Source organism: Hyla sarda, chromosome 8 (genome assembly GCF_029499605.1).
Source record: "Hyla sarda isolate aHylSar1 chromosome 8, aHylSar1.hap1, whole genome shotgun sequence".
Classification (NCBI taxonomy): Eukaryota; Metazoa; Chordata; class Amphibia; order Anura; family Hylidae; genus Hyla; species Hyla sarda.
This window is the reverse complement of record NC_079196.1, coordinates 61,678,288-61,697,667: the sequence shown is the minus strand read 5'-3', so window position 1 is coordinate 61,697,667 and position 19,380 is coordinate 61,678,288. Positions and strand designations below refer to the sequence as shown.

Below are 19,380 nucleotides of genomic sequence, written 5' to 3'. Positions count from 1 at the left end.
GGAGTTGGTGGATGCTTTAGTCCAGGTCTGGGAGGACATCCCTCAGGAGACCATCCGCCACCTCATCAGCAGCATGCCCAGACGTTGTAGGGAGGTCATACTGGCAAGTGGAGGCCACACACACTCCTGAGCCTCATTTTGACTTGTTCTAAGGACATTACATCAAAGTTGGATCAGCCTGTAGTGTGGTTTTCCACTTTGATTTTGAGTGAGACTCCATGTCCAGACCTCCATGGGTTGATACATTTGATTTCCATTGATAATTTTTGTGTGATTTTGTTGTCAGCACATTCAACTATGTAAAGATGAAAGTATTTCATACGATTAGTTCATTCATTCAGATCTAGGATGTGTTATCCTAGTGTATATGTGGACCAGGGGGGAGATGGCACTGAGTTGACACAGTCAGTGATGACACTGATGCTGCTAATGATGTGGATGTTATCCTTTTATCTTGTTCTCAGGCTTTGCTTGTGAGCAGATACATTGGTTTGTAGAGTAATTTTACTGCGTTGAAGAAACCATATGAGATCATCTTAGATATGGACATGTCCATCAAGTTCCTTCACAGATGTGTCATCGTTCCTCTTTCTGGAAACCTTGTAATTGGGTCTGTCATACTCCTGACAGATAGGCGTACAGTCTATGTATGGCTCTGTCACATCCAGGGGCATGCCGGTCCAATTATTGACCCCCCCGCTATTGTCATGTCTTGGCTTATATATAGTTGGGAATTCCAAGTAGAAATATTTCAAATTTCAATGCAATTATCAGTACAAACAGGCCTTTAGCTATGTGGGAACCACAGAAATCTTACTTCTCTAACTTGTGTACTGTATATTTTACTGGAATTTAAATAATGAATATACGTATAAATTATTCATGGCATGCCAATTCTGATCATGTCTTGGCGGATTTTGTCTTAATCCATGTTGTGTTCTATTGTGGGAATGTCAAAAAAGTGTGAATCTTTATTCCTAAATGGGATGATGTCACAATCTTGTTTTGTTTTTATCCCTTTTCTGTGTTTTTTTTGTATGTGATGATGTCAAACTGTTTTTATGAACTTTATTTATGGACATAGATCAATCATAGTGATGTCACTTTAGTGTTTTTTCCCCTTAATTCTGGTACATTGTGATGAGAATAGATGAACTGTATTCCTCGGCTGTGTTCTTTAGTGATGATGTCATAATAGATGAGCTATATTCCTCGGCCGTGTTCTTTAGTGATGATGTCATAATAGATGGATTCCTTGGCTGTGTTCCATAGTGATGAGTTTCTCTTTATTCACAGACAGAGACCAATTAAAATGATGCCACATGCCACAGTGATGTTCATTATGATGATATCACAATAGTGTTTGTAATCATAAGTTGTATTGTATTTTGATGCTGTCACAATACTGTTTGTTTGTATACCTTGTCTGTGTTCTATTATGATGATGCCAAAATAGTGGGGGACATTTATTATCTGCAGTATTTTGGTACACTATACATCTTTAAAGCTCCGCCCATTTTTAGTAAATCCGGAAGCACCGTGCCCTGACACAAAAGTATACACTTCTGCAACTTTAGGTGTCACAAGTCTGCCCAAAAGTTTAAAAAAAAGATGAAACCCAGCACTCACAAGTGATGCACAGTGAAGATTTATTATCCCATAGTGTAGTACAAGGACGAGTTTCGGCGTGGGAGCCTGTCTCAGCTGTCTGCTTAGACAGACAGCTTAGGAAGGCTCCAACGCCGAAATACGTCCTTGTACTACACTATGGCATAATAAATCTTCACTGTGCATCACTGGTGAGTGCTGGGTATCATCTTTCTTTTACCTGTGGCTTTACTCTACCTTGTGCACCACCGCAGATTCCACGGAAGTGCCGACATATCCCTATATAGAACAAGTCGGCCCAAAGTCCCATGTGAGTAGGGTGCACCCCTCCATGCTAGGTCAAGCTCACTTCATGCCTCCTTCACGTACCCTTGATGCAAGTGGCATAAATCCTTTAAAGCTGCTCATTTCTGCACAGAAATGACAATTTTTGAGCAAACATCACCATTCCTGCATAAAAATGTGCAACTTGTGAGTATTTGCGCCATTGGCACATGGTAAATGCAGCTTGGGAACACAGTAAACTGTATTCTGTAATGTTAAAGAATAGTGTTTGTATAATTTTTGGAATATTGTACAGTAGGACTTGTCATTATCCCTTAGCTGTGGTCCATTATGATGATATCACAATAGTCTTCACCTATATATCTAGCATGTGATGATGTCGCAACAATGTTTGTCAGTATCCCTTGACTGTATTCCAGTGTCATGATGTCAAAATAGTGTGTGTAACCCCTGGCTGTGTTCCATAGTGATGATGTCACAATAGTGTGTCTCTGTATTCCTGGGTGGCGTTGCATTGTGATTATCACACAGCCATCATCCATAGTGTTTGTCTGTATGCCTGCGCTCAGTTATGATGATGGTTTACTAGAATCGGTCATCAACCTATTTTTATGACATCACAATAGCGTTTCTTCCCACGCTGCATGTCAGGAGCCGAATATATGAAATAGAGCAGCTAGTCACCATGCGATTTAGAGCAATGTCCATTTTTTTTTATAGATTTTAATTATGTTTAAATGTACTTTTGCTCTAGACATATAGGAAGAATGCTGAGATCTGTCACATCACTTAGACTATCACAATAATATTTGTGTCCTTAGTTGTTTTCTGTTGAGACAATATTACTAGTTTTATACTTTATTCATAAGCTGGTTTCTTTTCTGTTGATTTCACAATAGTGTTTTTCTTCACTCTTGATTTTTATATTTTTTGTGTTGTTTTTTATGCCTTGGGTTTTGTAAATGTAAGGGTACGTTTACATGCGCGGATTTACAGCGTATTTTACGCTGAAAATCTGCTGGTGATGGCCCGCTCTATGCTGGCTTTACATGTGCCTGCTCGTAGCGGCAATACACCGCTACCAGCAGACACCCTGCGATGTGCGAGTCGTAGTATACTCGCACATCACGGGAGCTTTCTGCATAGCTCAGAGCAGGGAGAGCGGCTGTGATGTGCAAGTAAGCCACGCACATTGCTGCACTGTGTCTGCTCGTAGCGGCGTATTGCCGCTACCAGCAGGCACATATAAGCCAGCATACAGCGGGGCCTTCACAAGCGGATCCGCAGCTAAATACGCTGCGAAAATCCATGCATGTGAACGTACCCTTAAAGTTATTGGGGGTATTCATGAAGGGGAGACTGTTCAGAGGAAAAGATGCCCATAGGAACCAATCAGATTGCTTCTTTCATTTTGTAAAGGTCCTTCTTTAAAAATGAAAGAAGAAATCTGAATGGTTGCCATGGGCAACTGGGCTACTTTTCCTCTGGACAGGTTTTGATAAATCTCCCCTGAAAAGTGGAATAGGTGAACGTCTTTTTACTCCATTAATTCATGTGGTGGAAACTGTGTACCTGCACCAAATGTATTACATGGCTCAGGGCATATGATAAATATGCATGGGGGAGATTTATCAAAACCTGTGCAGAAGAAAAGTTGCCCATAGCAACCAATCAGCTCGCTTCTTTCATTTTTAACACAGCCTCTGCAAAATGAAAGAAGCGATCTGATTGGTTGCTATGGGCAACTGGGCAAATTTTCCTTTACACAGGTTTTGATAAATCTCCCCATAGTGCTGATCACATTTCTTACTTCAGTATTCCACTTTGTAGGATGCTTCCTCTCCTTTTCGTGCAACTTTTTAACTTGTGCCACAAATGGGCGACTTTTTAATAATGTTGTCTACAGTTAGTTTTGTAAGCCAAGTCAGGTCTGGTGTAGATTTCCGCCTCAGTTGGCACAGTTGTGCTAAACCATGCGACAAACTGAAAAGTCGCACAAGATAAATTCCTGACTAATGCATGATATCAATTGGAATCATAACTTGGTATGTTCTTTGTAAAAAATAAATAAATTATTTAAAAAAAAACTTCTAAAGCAGAAGTCTCAATGAAAAGTCTCTAAACAATATCTGAGACAAACTGTGCAACATATTTACCCCACAAAACCTGGGTTAAAACAATGATAACTTTCCCTTTTTATTTGTATTTATTTCTAGGAAGAGATACATTCTTAAAATAGTGTGCCTCTTGATATCTTGTCTTAGTTCCTCTCTAATGGAATTATGTTACTTTGGTTTTATTTTGTATTTTTAGGCTGGGTTCACACAACATAAAATCAGAAGCAAGATCTTTGCGCATTTTTAATCTGAGAATCGGCACCCATAAAAAGCATCTATAGAAGTGCCACATAACTTCAGTACATTTTAAACACTTTTACACCACCCTTTGCACCACAAGGGGTCTGTCTTACTGAATAGTGGGATCTGCTTAAAAGTGATTAAAAAAAAGTGGCACTTTGTGTATGGTAGTATCCGCCTTGTATAGATTATGATGGGGCTGACCAGTATTGGAAGGTGAGGGTGTTGCCATTTCGGCGAACAGTGGCAATTACTGAGTCATAGAGGCATGTACCATATATCTGTTTGCTTTAAATGAATATGTCATCATCTTGTACAATGTGTTTATTAATATTTCTCTCTTTTGTAGGACAGAAGATTCAGTGATGAAATAGACAAGCTAACTGGATATAAGACAAAGTCTTTGCTGTGTATGCCAATACAGAATAGTGATGGGGAAATTATCGGTGTCGCTCAAGGGATAAACAAGACCCCTGGAGGAGCCCCATTTACTGAGGATGACGAAAAAGTAGGATTGACTTTTCACAAACTGAACACTTTTCTTTTCTCACAAATATGATATAGAAGCAAATTATAAGTGTATAAGATTTATGTAATTTAAGCTTTCCGTAGGTGAATAAAGCCCTTAAGATCCCCATACACTTTAGCCAAAAGTCGCCCATACTCGCTGAATTCAGAGGAGCAGGTCAACTGTCTACAAAGATCGGAATCTTCTGACTCACCCCTAAAGATTAAATATTTGTATTTCACTGCCTAACCCTATTGTTCTTAGAGAGTTAAGCTGCCATTGAAGATCAGCATGGTTCTTAGGGCTTAATTGGCTTAATTGTCAATAAACTTAGGAACTCATTTGTTGGTACTTGCAGAGGGTGGCATCTTCTTACACTGTCACTGGATACAGACTTAGCCTGCCTCTTGGTAGCGCTGGGCTGGATGTCATGTCATAAGTAGTCCCTTGACCTGTGACCTCGGACCCATGGGAGACATCTTCACATGGCTTGCGGTCACACAAAGTAGATCTTTGACCTGCACCTTTATGTTTGGCAGGCCCATTTGGCATGAGGGCCACATGTCTGTCTAACTGGTTATAGAGGAATGTGCCAAAGGAAAATCCAACAGAACAAATAGACTAGCTACCTCCATACCACCATGACCCAAAAATGTCATTTTATTAATATGAAAACCAGAGAAGGTCACAAAATTTGCTAAGATGTCCAGGAATCCTGGAATGGAATCCAGGTTTGCCATGAAAAGCATAAGGTCATCCACGAACAAAGAAATGTTCTCATGACCCTGAAACCCTGGAGTGTCTTCCAGCATCCCCTCCAGGGGCTCCACCTCTGTGTCAAACAAAATCAGGGGCACCGGTGGCGTGTCTTCTTATGAAATGATAACACAGGGGACAAGAAAACACCCATACAGATTCAAGCTAGTAGGTTATGGTAAACGGCTAAGAGACAGTGCCGGAAAACCAACTGGAACCCCATAGCATTCAGTTCCATCTGCGTCAAAGTTCCTGACACTCTCCTGGCAGCCACATCCATTGCCAAAAAACTGTAGAATTTTAGATACCACTGATTTACATTTGATAAACCTGACCTTCATTAAACCAATGAAAGACGGTAAGATAGAGGCTAACCTATTTGACTGAAGTTAAAACTTTTAAGGGAGATTTATCAGGGAGATAGGGCAGTAGGAAACAGGTAGGGCAGTTGAAAGCAGAGTCTCCTGGATCCCTACCCTTCTTTAACCAATCCAGGTTATTTATTAGTACTGTCTTCATGTAAGACAATTGGCCTGTCCCCTGAAGTATAGAATTACCGTATTTTTCGCCGTATAAGACGCACTTTTTCTTCCCCAACTGGGGGGGGGGGGGGGGGAGTTGGTGCGTCTTATACGGCTAATACACACACCTATCGGATCGGTCCCGGCGGCCATCAACGGCTGGGACCCGCGGCTAATACAGGACATCACCGATCGCGGTGATGGTTTGTATTAACCCTTCAGATGTGGCGATCAAAGGTGACCGCCGCGTCTGAAGCGAAAGTGACACTAACCCGGCTGCTCAGTCGAGCTGTTCGGGACCGCTGCGGTGAAATCGCGGTGTCCCGAACAGCTTACAGGACACCGGGAGGGACCTTACCTGCCTCCTTGGTGTCTGCTCCGGGCCTGGATCCCCTGCATGGCCGGCGCTCTCCTTCGACGTCATCACGTCGTCGCGCACGCCATCCCGTTATCCAATAGGAGCGGCGTGCGTATCGACGTGATGACGGCGATGGAGAGCGTGGATCCCAGGGAAGACGACGTCCGGAGCGTCGGGGACACCACAGGGACGCGGCGACAGCGATGGAGCGACATCCAGGGCAGCGGTGACGGGTCCGGAGATTCTGAACCCAACAGTGATCTTCAACCTGCGGCCCTCCAGATGTTGCAAAACTACAACTCCCAGCATGCCCGGACAGCAAACGGCTGTCCGGGCATGCTGGGAGTTGTAGTTTTGCAACATCTGGAGGTCTGCAGGTTGAAGATCACTGTTGGGTTCAGAATCTTTTTTTCTAGATTTTGCACCTTTAAAATTGGGTGCGTCTTATAGGCCGGTGCGTCCTATAGGGCGAAAAATACAGTAAAAAGACAGAAAAGGATTATGGAGACCTGAACTGACAAGACTTTGGTACCCTGCACCTCCTCCGCCTTAGTTTAGGCATTAAGAGTAGTCATTTGCTCAGGAATTAACCTTAATAATATGAACTTGCATTCAATGCAGTAGTTAGATTTCTAAATCTAACTGCTGCAATGAACAAAATATTGCATTACATTACTTATTATGAAAGCAGCAGGTCACTAAAAAAAACTTACAATCTCATCTAGTCATTTTAGGAAACTTTGAGAGTTGACTGACAGGGTGCTCCAGTGCCAAGACAGCCTCATGTCAATGAAGCCACACAACCACCAGACCACAGTGTAGTGGCTGAGGTGCTTTCTCCTCTCCTGGATGCTACATTCCTCATCAACCCTTAAAGAGTACCTGTCATGATCTTGTTACATTTTATTATTTTCCCAGTTCACTGCCCCCATCATGATAAACCACCCCTTGCCTTTATTTTTTATAATTTTTTAGTTTACTACCTCAATATTGCTCTGTATTCTCTGCTTAGTCTGAGTCATATTCACAGACAGGGAAGGGGCGATCCCTAGCAGGTGTGACATCATCTGAAGCCATAAAGGGGAGAACTTCCTCCCTCTGCTACACTCAGCCAAGAGCAGTTCAGTGTGTCAGATGAGCTATGATTGCATAAGGCTGATTTGGGATTTCTCCCAGGCCAGCAACAGTCCAAAGTCTGTGCAAAAGATGAAGGGAAATGTTCTCTGGACAAGTAGGGAGACACCTAGTGGCAGCTTTTTTAAACACAAATAAAACATAGAAAACTTTATTTAAACAAAGTACATCAGAATTTTTTTTAAATTTACCATAAGGAATGCAATAACAAAAATTTGTTTTAATGATAGTGCCCATTTAAGACATTTTTATATAAATCATGGCTTATAGAAAAAAAAATCCCCATACCATCCAGATTCCAGAACATAATCCTGTCTGGTTGCAGCATAATCTTTGTCCAAGCTGAAGCACAGGCATGGACAAAGTCCAGTAAGTGAGGTGGAACTAGCACTCCTCAGTGCTCACTCCTTTCCTATCAGACTGCAGCAGAGAAAAGGTGGTTACAGAGCAGGCTGCAGTGATTGGATGAAGAGACCCAGAACTCAGGAAGCAAGACAAGACATGCAAAGTAAGAACACCCCCCCCCCCACAAAGCACAGAATGACAAACCAAGTTAGCAACAGAAATAAGAAATGTGAGAGAAATATTAGACCATGAAATATGGTCATGATCAGGATTAGGTACTGCTGGCACCAACTTGATTAGAATTTTTTTTTCTCTCCAGAGTACCCCTTTAAAGAGTACCTATCATCATCTACACTCTCTCTAATCCCCCTCCCCATCTGTCCCTGACTCTGACTAATGCTATCCCTGTACTTATTTGTACTCCAAACCCCTATAAATACCTTCTTTTTGCTGTCTTCGGCAGCTCAGTTGCCTGCCTTGTGCGAGGGAAGGAAGTGGGCGTGGCCCGGCAGGCGTGACGTCATTTGATGCCTACCATGGCTCGCTTCCGCCTTTTTTCCTGTATGCTGCAATCCCTCTCGGGAGCGCTCATACAGCCTCAGCACATGGCAGACCCGATGTTTTCTTATTGGAGGACAGCGTTCCACTAACTCAGGGCCACCACACGCTGGATCTCCTTGTCAGGGGGAGGAACCTGAATACATGGCTGGGTGTCAGGAGCTCGCCCTGCAGTTTTACGAGCACAGCGCTCGCTCCCGACTGTCAATCAGACAGGCAGGAGCTGTGCTGAGCTCGTCATGTGTTCAGGCAGCGGACTGTGATTTCTGACTCATGCCAGGCCGGCATAAGTCCGAAATCTATGCAAATGCTTGTGGTCAGGGACTCCTAGGGAGACCTCTAGTGGCCACATTTTCAAACAGAAAAAAATCCTAACAGAAAGCAATTTTTTTTAATGCAATCCAATTAGAAAGTAGTTCAAGATCAAATCACCTATAACATATCAAAACTTTTTTGATGACAGGTACACTTTAATGTGAGCGGCATATTTAAGCAGACTTGTCTGCGAGTGGCACGTTTGCTGCCAAGTACAGGCAACAGCCATGGCTCTTAAAGCAGTGGAGTCATTAAAGTGGATTGTACTGAGGGGACTAGCCCTGGGTAAGCCCATGGCTCGCATGTCAGCAGGTGGCACACATGCCATAGATTCACCATCACTGCTATAGGCTCTCAAAAAGCCCAGCAAAGTCCAATAACTTCATAATAATGTGGAGTGGACATATCCATCCTGCAGAGGCTGAATCTGGGCGAGAGCTATGGTGGACTTTCTCCACACCTGTAGGAGATCTTATTCACAAAGGGACTTCAGTCCACTAAAAGGAATCTATTAAGATATTCTCACAATCCACAGATTACTCCTTCAGTCACATAACATCTAGGCTTGAGCAGCTCATGTATTCTAATGTTCATGTCAAGGATATCATCCTCAGCCATGAATATCCGCTGTTCAGCTTCAATTAGCCTTTGTTCCTGCTGCACAATTTTACCCTGCAGGTTTCTTAAGGTATTCTGAACTGTTGCAGTCAGAGTGCTTTTAATTTCTAGAATCAAATGTTTGGCCACCTCCATGGCTTTCTGCTTAAAGTCTATAGTATCATAGAGGGAACCACCATTCTACCATGGTCCGAGTCCTAAGTACCCCCTAGGAGACCGTCTCCACCTGATCAGGCAAGGAAGAGGATGCACTCCATGCAATCTTCTTTACTCTTGTCGGCAACAACCAGGGGTTAGTAGGGATTAGATTTGGTGGCTTTATTCCCACTCCGCTGCAGGTTATATAGTCCATAAATTCGTTCAGGTACCATCATCACACTCAGGCGCCCGGTGTTGAGTGATAAAAAGAAGTTGAGAGGAGAGATCTATAGCTACGAGTAGCAAAAGCTCAGAGAACCAGACGTTTTGAACAGTAACTTATTTAACATAGGATTTGTGTAATGAATAATACAAATAATGTAAAGCAAAAGGGGGGGGGGGCAAACAGCTAGAGCATGAGACATTGGAGCAGTTCTGGTCTGGTTTATTGGTTCTGAAAATGTTATTTTTTTAACTATTCTAATTCAAACATGTTTTTTCTGAGACTGCCAAGGTGTTAGTTCTTGTCTGTTGGGTTAGAACATATACAGTTCTATAGGTCTTCAATATACTCCATTTCCATGTCTGTGGACTGCCTTTGTAGGCCTCAATAACACAACTTTAGTGCATTTTATTCCCATCATTCTTGTAGCCCATTTAAGTAAAAAATGGTAAGTCTGGGCCATTAGTAGAAGGAATTGATCGGTTCTATTGATTCACAAATGGCACGGGAAGCTTCATTCTGTAAGATCTTCTTGCTCTGGGGAATGTGCTCATATTTGTTATTTTCATGTTCAGTTTCAGAAAGTATTAGCCATTGGTACACAATGACACCAGTGACTGAATGACAAAGGTAATTGTCCTTGGCGGCATTCCCAGTGTATCCTATTAGTCTGTTGTTAGGCTGTGTAGACCATTCCATCATTATATGGATTGTGAAGTATTATATTGATTCTATAATGACTAGTTCTGCTGTATTTGTTATATTTAATGATCTGGTAAATTTTGTCTTAAGAGTTGGGTATGAGACGTAAACATTGACTAGCAATGCATAGAGTCTACCTGGGAAGTATAAGTGGAGCATACTAATAATATAGTGGGAATCTATCATTTTCTCCACTGTGTAAATAGTTACATATATATATATATATATATATATATATATATATATATATATATATATATATATAAAATTTCACGACAAAGCACATAATATTTTATGATTCCTTATTATAGATCCATAGTCCTCCAAAAATCTATATACTGTATAGCAAATCAACTAAGTAATAAAACGGAGAATACAGAAGGATAGACACAGTAGCCCAGATTTACTAAATCTATGTCGTTCTTAGGCAACGTAGGACAATATTACACGGGGCAATTATTGGCTAAACAGGCTGTCATCTCCGTATAAGATGGCCAGCGATCAGGCGATAAGCAAGCAATAAATGTCACGGAAATCATGTAGGCCATTTTTTTGCTGCAAATTTCATTGGAATTTGGCCGCATTTACAATAGTAAATCTGCTCCAGTGATTATTTTGCATGATCCTTAAGAATATGACTGGATATAGTAATACTGAATGTAAGTTGATAGCCTGTTCAATTGCTAAAGAGGTTCCCTGGAACAATATATTTATAGCCTATCTTTAGGATTTGCCATCAATGTTTGATTGATGGGGGTCTGATCTTTAGGACCCCTTGTTGATCAGCACAATAAAGGGGCCCATGAATCTCCTTAAATGATTTACAACAACACAGTGCCATAAGTACTGGAGCCTGCCCTCACTCACCATGCATTCACCTCCTCCCTGAGTCTTCTGTGCTGTGTCCCTTCATCTTATCACTGCAGGCTGCTCTGTAACCCCCTCCTCTCTGTTTTCATGCTGCAGTCTGATTGGACAGGAGTGAGCACAGGGGAGTGCTAGTCCCACCATTACTTACTGGACTTTGTCTTAGCCTGTGCTTCAGCTTGGACAAAGATGATGCTGCAGCCGCATATGGTCTGTGCGGTATGGGGACCCTTAGTGGTCTTTTTTTTATAAACCATGAATTTTCTAAAAAAAAAAAAAGGAAAATAAAAATCTGAAGTATATTAGGAAGGTTAATGTTTGCCATGATGTGAAATGTATAAAAGTTTTTGTTTCTGACAGTGACTATTTAATGCTAGATAAAGCCCTTTTATCGAGGAGTTTAAAGCAATGTTTAAAAATCTGCACCACTTATGAATATTATATTATACATCGATTAGGTAATTACTGTTATTAAATAGGTCTATAAAATACTCAGCAATGGGATTGTAGTAAAACCAGACAAGTAAAATAATGTACAGATTTGGATCCTCTGCAATATTTTAAAGTATTATCAAGTAGGAGCACCCGATATTACCAACATGATGGTGACACCACATTGTCTTGTATCCTTGACAACGATTGACGTACGGGAGACAGAACGTGAACACACCTACAGTCATTTATGACATTTTGGTGTGAAATATATGACAACTATGCATATCAATCGCTTCCTTGTATTGTTTTACTGAAACAAATGGCTACTATTTTTGGAAATAACATTTAATATACATATGTAGCTACAATAAGGTTTCATGTTTTTTCATTTTATTATTATTCTATTATTGCTTGTTTATGAAAAAGCATATACAGATATAGCAGAGCTGGATTTGTGTTTTTAACTGTTTCTTTTGTGCAGCAGTTAGAAAAACAGCTCAAATATTATGATTTTATATATAATATAGACTTATTACAGTTAGAAGCTATTATTTACTGAGACAATAAGGATCTGTTCACATGTTAAGGTTTTTAATTTACATTATTAAACACAAAGACAGGAATGGATTTTAAAAAGGGATGAAGTCTCAGTCTGTCCTTTATACATATTTTCTATTTATGATTTTTTGCTGGCTTTGTATTCAATAACTGCAATTAAATACCTAAAGATTAAAGGGGTACTCCGCCGGAGAACATCTTATCCCCTATACAAAAGATAGGGGATAAGATGTCTGATCACGGGGGTCCTGCGGCTGGGGACCCCCACGATCTCTGGGCCGGCAGTGGTGGTGTCTGGAACGCAGAAGCTCCAAGCTTCATGCCGTCACGCCATGCCCCCTCTATTTATATCTATGGGAGGGGGCGGGACAGCTAGTACGTAGCCGTCACGCCTCCTCCCATAGACAAGAATAGAGGGAGTGTGGTGGTTGTAGTCACTAGTCATCCAGCACAGAGAAGAGCTCATTCCGTGCACTGGATGACTGGGGTGCCACCGCTGAGGACCCCCGCGATTAGACATCTTATCCCCTATCCTTTGGGTAGGGAATAAGATGTTTTCCGGTGGAGTACCCCTTTAAGCTTAAAATGCCTCTATAAAGCCTTCATTCTATACTAATCAATTTGTCAATATATATTTTATATGACCATAAAGGTTGGGACTACATGGCAACTTTGGTTGTGTGACACAATGACACAAAGAGCGACGTTGCTCATAATTTTCGTAAACAATGTAGTAGTGCAACCTAGTATGACTATGATGTGACAGTAGCAAAAAATACATCTACAATGTGACTGTGCTACCATTGACCTCAATTCAAAGTGTATGCCTTGTTCTTACCTCGTTAAGCTTATGTGGCAGGCATGGGTTAGGATGCATATTGGATACAAATCCATCACTGAAGGGATTCTGTAATGCTGCCTACATTTCTCATTAAATCATCTGGCTGAGGGTGTGGTATTTGATCACAGCAGCTGGTCTCTAAATTAGGCTGCCAGTGCCAAAGTTTTCTCAGGTGAACTGGTTTGACTCATAAATAGGTTGGGGACAGGTTACATTATGTGTAGTTTTAATGCCTTTCCTTTATTGAAAGTGTTTTTTTTTTCAATAAATAATCCCAAGAGGTGAAGTGATATGATCTATAATCACAATTGAGGTGTTCTATAAAGATTTGAAGTCTTAAGGCTATGTTCACATGTTGAATTCTTACTGCACTTTCAGTTTTTTTGCTGGATTTTGGCCGTTTCTGCTATGATTTTTCCAAATTGCTGTAAACATTACTTACTGTGATTTGCACAATTGAGGTAAAATAGCACCTTTTTGCTGCCATGTTGGCAAAGTACAGCAAGAAATAAAAAGTATGAACACAGCCTCAGGGGAGGTGTATATTTACTAAATATCCTGATCCATCAGAGATAGCAGCAGCAGTATACAGATAGAGCTTGTAGGAGCAATTTATTGGTGATGATGTCATCCTGTAGTTCACAGGAAGTCAGCTGAACCAGGACTGACTTCCTCTGAAACATTAAGCCATGTAACTTTCTGTGAGAAGGGCTGATGATCATAGGACCAAGTATGAGTAATAAAATGTGTAGATGCAGCTGTGCTGGAATTAAACAAATGGGACTGTATGATTAGTGATCGTGAGTGTGCACGATATGGGCAACAAAACCCTGCTTCTTTAATGCTGGGTGTGCCCACAAATGACTCCTGATCGCTAGGAGTACCTACAGGGGACTATTTGAGAATAGCTTATTGTCAAGGCTTCTAATAAGTAGGTATTGTCCCAAATACACATCCCCTTTTAACTGGTCATAGATAAAGATCATAGTTTTTTTTTCCCCTTTATTTATAGTTTTGCAATCAAATACATTTAACATTTTCATATCAAAAAGGTTTCCTTATGTCACATATCAATACACACCCTACAAAAACAGAGGAAAAAAAGACAACCCCCTACCACCAATAAATGAAACCCCCCTACCCTGCACGACAGAAAAAAAAAATAATAATAAAATATATATATATATATATATATATATATATAAAGAAAAATCATCTGTAGTTGCAGTATCTTGTAATACCTTATTTATTGGACTAACAAGATTTTGTAGAGACAAGCTTTCGGAATTCCTCCCTTTGCTTTTTGCACCACTGGACTAATACGGCTACTCCTAACTACTCTATATATATATTTCTCATGATTTCAAGTCTACCCGGTATTAGTAAAATTTTTATTAATTTCTTATTATGTCCCGTTGTTAGTGGTCAATCCGAACAAAAAAACTTCTGGTTGAAAACTTAAATCAATTCCTAATCTGTCTTTAATCTGTTCATGTGTTTTCCCCCAAAAAATATTGACTTTTATGCAGGACCATACCATATGCATTAGGTCTGCTTCCTCAGCTAAACATTTGGGACAGCTTGCTTGTGATCTCAACCCGAACCTAAACATATTTTTTGGTGTGTAATACAATCTATGTACCAACATAAATTGTGAGAGCCTAAATCTCTCATTTTCGGACATTTCTATTGTGCTTTTTAACATAGCAGCCCGTTTGGCTTCATCCAATGTCCCTAAATCTCTTGACCCTTACTGTCAAATCCCTTACTGTTAAACATTGTTCTATCCTTCTTCTCCTGTAGAATTAGTTTATATAGGAGAGATTAGTGTTGCTCGCGAATATTCGCAATGCAAATTTTAATCGCGAATATCGCATATTCACGAATATCGCACTATATATTCATAATTACGAATATTGTTTATTTTTTTTTCACAGTACACATCACAGTGATCATCCCTCTCTGCTTCCAGCTTGTGTGGTCTAAAGAAGGCTCTAATACTACTGTGTGAGACTGGCGCACAAATTTTCGCATATGTGAAAATTAGCATATGATAATTTTCGCAAATGCGAATTTTCATTTATGCTAATTTTAGCATATGCACATTTTCGCATATGCAAATTTTCGCATATGCAAAAATATAACACGAATATGCGAATTTAGCGAATATATGATGAATATTCGTCCATATATTCGCCCAAAAATCGCAAATTCTAATATGGCCTATGCTGCTCAACACTAGGAGAGATATGCTTAATTTATTATTTGTGTCTGTTACATTTATAAAAGGTTACCTCTCATCAAAAAAACTTTTGATATATTATAGATTAATGTATGCAGAATAACTTTACAATTGCATGTTATTAAAAAATATGCTTCTTTCTATTTAATTTTCCACTTTGAAGAAATGACCACTAGGGGTCTCCCTACCAGTCCTGGCAGCAAGCATTTCAGACTCATGCTGGAGTCCTAAACACTACGAGCTGCCAGTCTGCTTTGTTCACAAAGGAGAACACTCAGAGCTGCCAGCCTGCTTTGTTCACAGCCTGTTTGGCTGTGAACAAAGCAGGCTGGCAGCTCTGAGTGTTTAGGACTCCAGCATGAGTCAGAAATGCTTGCTGACAGGACTGATCGGGAAAAATACAATAGAAAGAAGCATATTTTTCATTAACATGCTATTGGAAAGTTATTCAACATTCATTAATCTAAAATATATCAAAAGTTTATTTGATTAGAGGTACCATTTAACAAATGGTCCTTAAATAAAAACACATATTTCTCTTTTGTGCATTTAACCACATGCTCTATGGGGATATTTATCAAAACCTGTGCAAAGGAAAAGTTGCCCAGTTGCCCACAGCAACCAATCAAATATCTTCTTTCATTTTGCAGAGGCCATGTTAAAAATGAAAGAAGCAATCTGATTGGTTGCTATGGGCTACTGGGCAAATTTTTCTCTAGACAGGTTTTGATAAATCTCCCCCTATATGTTTACACCTAAATACTTGTGTCTCCTCTATACTATATTTCTCTTGAAAATCCTCAAACCACACCAATGTACCATTTATGAAGAATTGGGATACGTATATCATACCTTTTTGATCCCAATAGCTGTGCTCTACAATTGTACAGATTTCTGTCAAATTTTTATTGTCCCACATAGGAGAAAAATTAACACAACCCTTCAAATCTATCAAATTTTAAATTTTGTGCCACACCAATAGTGCCAGGATCAATATAGATCCTTTACCCACTATCTGTCTCCCCATTTCCAATATTTCAAGGATATGCTTTGTTTTAAGTTTGTATTTAAAGCATACTCGTCAGATCCAACAAAAATGTTTTTTTTTCATATATCACTCAGTACCTAATCCTGACCATAGTAACATAGTTCATAAGGTTGAAAAAAGACCAGAGTCCATCAAGTTGAACCTATAACCTTAATGAGTCCTTACTGAGTTGATCCAGAGGAAGGCAAAAAAAAAACCTCATACTAGAGGTACAAAAAAATTCCTTCCTGACTCCAAATATGGCAGTCAGAATAAATCCCTGGATCAACGTTCTGGCCCTATAAATCTAGTATACATAACCAATCTCTCTCTCCGGGAGAGAATTCCACAGTCTCACTGCTCTTACAGTAAAGAACCCCCATATGTGCTGGTGTAGAAACCTTCTTTTCTCTAAACATAGAGGATGCCCCCATGTTATAGATACAGTTCTGGGTATAAATAGATCATGGGAAAGATCTCTTTACTGTCCCCTGATATATTTATACATAGTTATTAGGTCTCCCCTAAGCCTTCTTCTTTCTAAACTAAATAACCCTAATTCTGATAATCTTTCTGGGTACTGTAGTCCTCCCATTCCCCGTATTACTCTGGTTGCCCGTCTTTGAACCCTCTCCAGCTCCACTATATCTTTCTTGTACACTGGTGCCCAGTACTGTACACAGTATTCTATGTGTGGTCTGACTAGTGATTTGTATAGCGGTAGAATTATTTCTTTGTCGTGGGCATCTATGCCCCTATTGATGCGCCCCATGATTTTATTTGCCTTAGCAGCAGCTGCCCGACACTGGTCACTACAGCTAAATGTACTGTTAACTAAGACTCCCCAGTCCTTTTACACATCAGTCATCCCAAGTGTTCTCCCATTTAATACATAATCCCATTTTTCCTCCCCATGTGCATTACCTTACATTTATCAGTGTTGAACCTCATCTGCCACTTCCCAGCCCAAACCTCCAACCTATCCACATCCATTTGTAACAGTGCACTGTACTCTATTGTGTTTACCACTTTACAGAGTTTAGTATCATCGGCAAAGATTGTTACTTTACTATTCAACCCCTCTACCATGTACAACTAATTTTTATGTGTTTAGCACCTTTATTAATTTTTTTATTACACTTTTCAATTAGCTCACAAGTCATCTCTTTCAAAGGAAGGGGGCATGGCCTCATGGTGCAGGTCTCCGCCCCCTCCCTCAGTATGCTGTCTGCTCACATCTCCCCTAGCATTAGCAAAACTACAACTCCAAGCTTGTCCTCACTGACAGTAGCGGGACACAAGCTGACAGTGGGAGGATTTTTCCTCCGGGTGTGAGCCCTGCACTCACAGCTGTCAATCAAGGAAATGTGTCCATGACATAGGTGATGATGCATGGACACAGCAGGACTAGTATGTGTCCAAGCAGGCAGGGGTGGCAGTTTTTTGACTGTCTATTTCAGTATGACACACTGCAAATTTTCTAATGAAAGCAATTGCATTGGTTTTGCATGCTTTAAAACATATCAAAAGTTTTTGTATCTGACAGTGCCTATTTACATTTTAATGTGTTAAGCAAACTATTTTTTTTTTTAAACCATACCTCTCCTAAAAATATTGGGGAGGTAGTCAGGAAATATAACAACCTCCATCTTCGTCAATACTATTCGGTCTGCCATTCCCAAAGGCAATTTTAGTCATATTTCTATATTTTTCCTTAGTTTCTCCAGTAACGGAACAATATTTAACTTGAAATAATCTTTGACCCTATTACTCATAATTATACCTAGATATTCAATTTTTCTCACTATTTTTAAATTCCTTATATTTACCATTATATGGTTCATCCAGGAGCATAAGTGATGAATCCAATTTATTAATATACCTGAAACGGAACCAAAATTAGGAATAGCTTTTATCACCTCTGTTTTATGAATCTGCGGATCTTTAATGAAGAGTAGGATGTCATCTGCATATAAAACTATTTTCTGCTTTGCCCCTCCAGGCCCAAAACCTTGAAATTTGAACCTTTCCCTGATATAAACTGCAAGAGACTCAATAAATAATAAAAATAATAAAGGGGAGAGAGGACAACCCTGATGGGTGCCTCTTGACAGTATAAATTGCCCCGTTGTTCTATAATTTATTTTAATCCTTGCTATCGGGTCACTATAAAGAATTTTTACAAATTTAATATAATTTTCCCCCACACCAAATCGTTCCATCACCTTCCAGAAGAAGGCCCACTCCACCCTATTGAACGCTTTAGCTGCGTCTAACGATAGGATGGAGCGGGCTGGACCCTCTCTTTATTGAACAGCAGTGAAAACTCTCCTTATATTATCCAAGCCGTTTCTATTCTTCTTAAAACCTGCTTGTTCTTGTCCAATTAAGTTGTTCATAACTGGTTTAATACGGAGAGCTAACAGTTTTGAAAAAATGTTTACATCTGTATTAAATAACGAAATAGGTCTATATGACTCTGGCGTCTTTGTTCTTTTAGGTATCAGGACGATCAGAGCCTCCACCATAGACTGGGGGAGCGTCCCCTCCTTACAGGATTCATAAATAACCTAATTTAGTTTACTCAGTAAGGTGGGCCCCAGTTTCTGGTATACCTCAAAAAGGAGACCGTCAGGCGCCGGAGAGGTATTTCTAGGGAAGGATTTTAAAGCTGCTTCAACTTCTTGATAATTAGTATTTAGAGTATCCCTTTGGCTGTTACTCAGTTTAAGCAGACTAACTTCCTTAAAAAATTCCTCCATCTCTGCCTCATTCTCTTTCCTCAATTTCCTCTTTTTTCTCTCTAAGAACACCCTCCTGATCCCTGACTGATTTAATAAAATGATGTGTGTTGATGTTTGATAATTTGAACAACTTATTTGTCCGACCCCCTTAATAGTATTGTCTTTGATAGTTAAAGAAAATCTTATGCTGCATCTTCTCTTCAATAAAGCTTTTCTGTTCATTTTTTTCCTCTAGCTCCT

At 40.0% G+C, this 19,380-nt stretch overlaps 1 protein-coding gene across 5 annotated transcripts in view; it reads left to right on the top strand.

Moving 5' to 3' along the window:
• The window catches only part of PDE11A (phosphodiesterase 11A), an 807,989-nt gene that overhangs the window by 121,828 nt on the left and 666,781 nt on the right, over positions 1 to 19,380 (top strand). For 4 of the 5 annotated variants that reach the window (XM_056536201.1, XM_056536200.1, XM_056536203.1 and 1 more), the window contains exon 2: positions 4,600 to 4,758. In XM_056536201.1, the coding sequence (XP_056392176.1) occupies positions 4,600 to 4,758 (159 nt within the window). Of the gene's footprint in view, positions 1 to 3,683; positions 3,939 to 4,599; positions 4,759 to 19,380 lie in introns of those variants that run through there. The other variant, XM_056536204.1, reaches the window with a different exon arrangement.